At 47.3% G+C, this 6,881-nt stretch overlaps 1 protein-coding gene across 10 annotated transcripts in view; it reads right to left on the minus strand.

Moving 5' to 3' along the window:
- The window catches only part of DEPDC5 (DEP domain containing 5), a 75,425-nt gene that overhangs the window by 31,151 nt on the left and 37,393 nt on the right, over window positions 1–6,881 (minus strand). For 6 of the 10 annotated variants that reach the window (XM_019539179.1, XM_019539171.1, XM_019539176.1 and 3 more), the window contains exons 25-27: window positions 6,607–6,672; window positions 5,083–5,266; window positions 3,975–4,135 (exon numbers count right to left, since the gene is read on the minus strand). In XM_019539179.1, coding sequence (XP_019394724.1) covers window positions 3,975–4,135; window positions 5,083–5,266; window positions 6,607–6,672 — 411 coding nt within the window. The remainder of the gene's footprint in view (window positions 1–3,974; window positions 4,136–5,082; window positions 5,267–6,606; window positions 6,673–6,881) is intronic. The other 4 variants (XM_019539178.1, XM_019539174.1, XM_019539177.1 and 1 more) reach the window with 1 other exon arrangement.

Raw genomic sequence — 6,881 nt, forward strand, 5'->3', positions numbered from 1 at the left:
CCCGACATGCTCCCCCCAGGTATGCAGCCCCAGCTGCTGGCAGCAGCAGCAGGCAGGGAGGTCAGGCTGCTCATGCCCATCACAAGTGTGGCTCCAGCCAGCACTGTGCAGGGAGAGGGAGCAGAGCCTGCCCTATTGCCGGGGCTCCACACCGCATACCTGCAGCTCCACACTCGCAGCAGGGAAGCCCAGTGCTGAACTCCACAGAGAAGCAGGGAGCGGGGCTCCCTCTGCTATGAGTGTTGGAGCTGTGGGCACACAGCATGGAGCCCTGGCAATAGGGCAGGCTTCGCTCCCTCCCTCTCCACAGCGCTGGCCAGAGCCACGCCCCACCAGGCACCTGCACTGGGCACAAGCACCCTGACCTCCACACCTGCTACTGCTGCTGGGGCTGCAAGTCATGGGGGGAGTGTGTGGGGGGGTCCTGAAATCCCCCCCGACACCCTGCCCAGCTCTGCACTGTGCTTCTGCTTCCAAACAACTGCAACTCTACCCCCCACAGCCCTGCCACTTCCCTACCTGCTGCTCCAAGTGAGCAGGTTCTAGCTGCAGCAGAAGCCCCACCCGGACTGCTGGCTGGGCAGAGCCCTTCCACCCACAAGGGTGGGAGCAAGGCCCAACAGGTTATGTTGGAGGGTTGTAAATATACACCTTGCTCCCACCTTTGTGGGTGGAAGGGCTAGGCAGGGTGCAATTCATCGGGGAGCGCTGCGGGCCAGATCTGGCCTGCAAGCTGTATTTTGCCCACCCTTGAAGTAGTACCAGTACATTTCACTCAGTCCCATTTTAATATAGTCCTTAACTGTGGGGTCTGAGTGCCTGTTTATGAGCAGGTTCCTGGGCATACCTAAAGCAAGAGATGAATTGGCTGAAGTGGGTTGTTGGGGCCCCTTGCTTTTTCGTCGGGATTCTGAAATCTGTCACACCACCAGGAGTGTGTGTACTTTCTTCCACACCTCTCTGGCATATGGGTAGTCCCAGAAGAGGTGGTTTATTGTTTCCACCTCCCACAGGCAGAATTGTCTTGGGCAGTTGGATGGACCTCTGTGCTCTGGGTTGTTTTTCTGCGCCTGCATGGAGAGTGCCCAGTGGGCTGCCTGCCAGTTCAAGTCTCTGTGCTCCTTCTGCAGGTCCTTATGGAAAATTCGCTCCCACATGGCCTGGCAGCTGTCACCACGTATAAGTCCACCTGCGATATGTCTCTTGCCCTAACACCTCCTGTATCTTGTGGTGGTTCACTAGAGTTGCTAGGGCCATGCGGCACAGTTTGTATTTTTCCTGGAAGTGTTTCAAGACTTTGTGGAACCATGGGTACACCATGGCCCATGGGCTCCTGCTGGCTGTCATGTACACCTGCCGTTGTCACAACAGCTGTCCCAAAAAGTACTTCACAAAGTGGACTTTCCCGTTGCCAGTTTGCATACCTGGCTCATGTACCTGGCCCAGAGGAACAGTAGGACATCTGGCATTTCTTTGCATGTGGACCGTTTCACTTTGCACAGCTTGCTCCTCGCCACTTTCTCCCATGTGGAGTTCCAAAAGAAAACATATATAGCTCTTTGGACGACTTCCTCTAAGAAAGGAAGACTAAGGCGGTGTATACAAGCATCAGCAGTTGCATTGCCTTCATCACCGTCATGCATGCCGCTATTGACAGGCAGTGCATCTACCATAGCCCCAGTCTGTTTGGCCTTGGCCTCCATCTTTTCCCAGGACATCTGTCCCATCAGTTCTGGGTCAAATTCCACCCCGAGGACCTATACCTCCTCGCAAGAGATGGAAACGCCCAGGGCTGACAAATTCCTGAGTTCACCCAGGACTAGGTAGGTGCTTTTGCTCACATTGAGCTTGACCCCTGCTGCTGCTCTGTATATCTCAGTGTGTTGGAGCACTCTTTCCACCGAGCCCTTGTCCCTGCATACGATGTTAAGATCATCCATGTAAACAAGGATTTTCATCTCTTTCCCATTACGCCTGGGAACTTCACGCCGCTGATCCTGGGTTCCTGCCTGAGCCACTGTGCCAGTGATTCCATTGCACAGATAAACAGGATCAGGGACAGTGGACAGCCCTGCCTGATGCCTAACTCCACCACAATTGGGGCTGTTAGGGACCTGTTTACCAGTACCTTGCTACTCATGTTGGTGTACAGGGCTTTTATCCAGGAGATAAAGGTTGTGGGGACTCCCATCTCTTTCAACATGTCCATTAGGAGATGATGGGATACACCTGGTTGTAGGCCTTCTTCAAGTCAAGGTTCAGCATGGTAATGTTCTGTCCTCTCTTCCATTGGTACTGAAGCGCCTCACAGCTGCATCAGGGCTTTGTGAATCTGTCGCCCCAGCTGGTTCTTGTGGCTCACTGCACCTATAATAGACTCCCATAGATTTCATAGACATTAGGGCTGAAAGGGACCTCATGAGATCATCGGGTCTAGCCCCCTGTCCAAACAGCAGGAAAGTCAGCTGGGGTCAGATAACCCCAGCAAGGTGAGCATCCAGGCATTTCTTGAACTATCCAGAGTAGGTGCACCACTTCTAGGGAGAATCTAATCCAGACAAAGTGCTTGGATAAGACTTCGGCCATTAGTTTGTAGTCAAGGTTCAGGAGTGTTATCAGATACCAGTTTCTCAGGTCCCACCTTTCCCCCTTCTTGGACAGAAGGGTTATAAGGCCCTCCTCCATCCTTGCTCCCAGGTGGTTCTCCTACTATGTGCAATATTTGTCCAAAGCCAAAGGCTCACGATTTACCATATAGCTCATTGGGTTGGGCCCCACCAGAATCAACATTTCAAGCCATGGTGACCCCCACCATGGCTGGGCACTGCTCAGTACATGTACTCCATATACCCTCACAAAAGATCCATGTGCTAATTAGCCCACCATTCATGACAGAAACCTGGTGTTCTCATCATGAATTCTGGGATGCTCCAAAAACGTATACATAGATGAGGTGTAGAGCAACCTGCCCCAGCTCTACTTCATGGAGGACGGGTCCATGCTAGTCATGTGTGAGATGCTGAAAGAGAGGGCAACTGAAGGATTTGGGGTGAACTGTTTAGGCCCTGTTTTGTAATGTTTTCCAGGCATTTAAGGCTAGTGAAAAAACAGAAATAATTGGAAATGGGGGAAAGGGGTCCAGCTCAACTGTAGGAATAAAAAGGAAAGTCAAAATGTATCCAATGCAGTAGTTTTCCATGACTTGAAAAAGGAGTCAGCAGTGAGGACTGCACTTACTAGGCACTATCATATGTCTTATTTAGGTGGTTTGCCCAATGTGGACAATGTGTATTATGGTCATGCTCAGTGTTGGCTGTATTTAATCAACTTCATAGTGTTATGCGCCTTTAAAGCCACTACCATAGTTAGTCATAGTTATGCGCCTTTAAAGCCACTACCCTACTTAGACCATACTAAGACTATGATTCTCATGTTGGCAACATGTTTGCTAAACGAACAGTCCATACCCTTTTTCTCCTCCTGAATCTTACCACTTAGCTTTATATATGGCTCACTCTGAATCACCTGGAGCTAACTCCTTTGGGGATTAAACTGGGTTACCTCAACCAAGGTTTTCAAATAGTTCAAAGCTAACATAGTTTACCCTCCCCAGTGTAAATCAGATACAGACATTTAAAAATATGGGAAAAAGATTCTAGAGATAAATTGCAGTAAGGTTAATTTTAAAAACTTATCCCAGTGTGGAATAAATCCAAGTGAGCCCAGGGCTTTCAAACACAGTTCAGAACTGTCCCCCAGGACAATCTGCCTCATATTCACAATCCCAAGCCCATCCAGTACAAAAAGAGCTGGGTCTGTATTGCCTGTATGGTGTTGCTGTTTGTGCCACCTCATTTCTGAGTCATTTCCTCTGAGGCACCAATCACACAAGGCAAAGCATATGCCAAACTGAAGAAAAGAACAAGAGAGAACTTACGGAAAACAGAAGCTGCAAAAGAGAAGCTGTGACTCACCTCGGCTATAGAGGGGGCTGCTGCTGAGAGGGGGTGGTACAGTGGTAGTTGGTTTCTGTGGTTTGGGCTGCACAATAATTTGATATCCTTGCATGAGACGCTGGCAAATGAACTCCTCGAATACCTGCTGGGCTGTCATCTGCACTCCTTCCTCATCCCTCCTGGGCACAAAGGTTAATCAGGAGACATGTCAGAGCAAGGATGCTCACCCCATGCCTGCTCTTGGCTCTGTTTTTCCCAGCTGAACCCCATTTCTATGGAAACTGTGCATATAGCACCTTGAGCCTGCACAGATCCAGCTGCAGAATCAGGACATAAGGGAGCTGCATGCCTATTGCTGACACAGATGTGTTCTGAAGGTAGCTGTGACCCAACTGTCTGTCAACATTGACTAGGACATCTTAAGAGTTTTGAAGATAGTAAGACTCATTCTGACCACAATAAAAGCTTGTTTACAACACTAGTAGTTAAAGTAGTCTCAGCTCTTGCACAAGTTAGCACATATATTAACAAGAGACATTTCCATAGCATTTTCCAGAGGATCTCACAAGTTTGCAAATGTTCGGTAGAATTCAAAAATCTAGAAGTGGGGAAAGACCTCTATCTCAGACCAATTCATCAACCATCAATCAGTAGCAGATCATAGAAGAATTCAAACCATTAAGTGTGCACTAAAACTACCAGTGCATACTCCTTTTTTTCCTCCTGAATCTTACCACCCAGCTTTATACACAGACAGCTGTTTCTTCTAAGACATTTTACTTGTATTCTACTGTTTATTACACTTCCTTAGCACCCGCTCTGTATGATTTTTGTCTCACCCTGCAAAAATTTTCAGTCCTCCTTAACACAGGAAGAGCTAATACCTGTTTTGTTGCTCCAGCTTTTGAAAAGTTTAAAGAGTTGCTAGAAAGAAGATGCACAGCTTTAGGAAGCAGAACTGTCAGAAGTGAACACTGAATAAGGTCTAACACTCAACCCAGAAGAGAAACGTACATTCCACTGGCAACTCAGCTAACTAGTGTATGAAGCTCACAAAGCTTTCATCTTCCATTAGATCTACCCCGATAGAGTGCAAGATACTCTACAGAGGAAGTGCTGGCCAAACCTGTCAATGTCAGCTTCTGGGAGCAGATCATAGCAGCCCTCAGTGTAGTCATTCTGCAAACTCTGGCGGTCCGGGAAGTAGTCCGTGGTAAGAGGGAGGCATGCCGGAGTAGTAAGAGATTTCCAGTCCACCCCAACTGTACAACAGAAGCCTGGCACTACGGGGGGAGCAGACAGCGTCAGAACTGCCTCGTTGCATCACAAGGAGGGAAAGACAATGGGGGCATGTGTAGTCACCCATGAAAAATTAGGAGCAGAAAGGAGGAGAAATGAAGGGTGAGTGGTGTGAAAGGCAGAGGAGAGTTGGGAAGGATGAAAAATAAGCATAGAGTAGGATAAGAGTCACCACGGGGGGGGGGAAATAAGAGGGAAAGGGGGAGGGAGGGGAGAGAGAAAGACAGAGTTTGTTAAACAAATACAGTGTGCACATGCTAATTCAATCCCATCATGCAAATAGGATTCAAAGTTAATACATTTAATTGTCTGTTGATTGAAAGCTAGAGCTGATATAAAGCTGTGCTGCTGAGGTTACTGCAAGTCAGGTGCAATTACACATTATTAAACATATTAAAGGCGGGGGGAAAAAAAAAAAAAATCAACATTCCAAGTCTGGGCAAGGGAATCAGACCAGCTCTTCCTCCTGGATGACTGCAAGAGGGGCTGTGAATACAGGGGCAGGAGAGAAGAATGACAGAGCAGCCTGTTTCTGATAGGTAGCATACAACAGCAAGAGAGTATTTCTGGAGCTACAAAAATAGGAGACAGACCCAAGAGGTAAAAGAAAGAAAAAAAAATATCTTGGAAAGTGTTTCTCCCCACCAAAAGCTGCATTTATAACTGTTAATATTCTGGAGAGCTAAAAAACAGACTTAAAATCAAATAAATTACTTCAGTCATTAGTGGATTACAGGGCTGTTTCCAGGGCTCCTTGAATCAAGCTGCACTACAGCCTTCTGGCCAACTACCAGTCATTAATTCATTGTTACAGAGCTATCACAGCAATAATGCTGTTTTACTTTACCACATATGTATTATTTCAGCAGTTATGAGGAGAAAATATATAGCTGCAAAGAAGTGATACCAGACAGACTGCTGCAAAGAAGTGTTCTCTGAAGCAGAGATACACTCGCTTCTGAAAGAGGTAGACTTTAATAATGGCATCAGAGATATAAACAGATTGCCTTCCTTCTACTTTCACTGGAGTGCCAGCTGCTATCAAACAAGACTTTTAAATTCAGAGGCAGACAGAAAGGCCCATAGCTCCCTCAGCTTTTTATATGAAAATATCTGGCAGAGAAGGAATTCAGGAAATGACGTGGAGATTGATTGCTTAGGCTGGAGCAGTAAAGCCACAGGACATTAGGGCAGTATGGCCAACCAGACGAATGCCTAACAAACCTGACTGTTGCCACATACTCAGTACACTCCTCATCTACTGGCCTACCAACCCCCAGTGCTACGGCAGGCGTACCAATCACCTTGCCTTTCACTTCGCAGAGCTCTTCCCAAAACCTCCCTCACTTACTTGGATCTGGAGAAGTGGAAACAGCATCTTCGACAGTATCCTTGTTCTGGGTCCGGAGGTTCATCCCTACAAGAAAGCGGCATGTATTTTCAGTAACAATTTGTGCGTAACATACATTTTTCACTGCAACAAAACACATTAATTGCACACAAAATTCAAGGCATTTAAAGCCTTTCCTCACAGATGCTCATTCAAGTCACTGGACAATACAAAATACACTAAGAAAACCAATACATAAAGAAGCTACTTCCCACCAACATCACCAGTGCTCCCCT

Source organism: Crocodylus porosus, unplaced genomic scaffold (genome assembly GCF_001723895.1).
Source record: "Crocodylus porosus isolate Cpor-Errol unplaced genomic scaffold, CroPor_comp1, whole genome shotgun sequence".
NCBI lineage: Eukaryota > Metazoa > Chordata > Crocodylia > Crocodylidae > Crocodylus > Crocodylus porosus.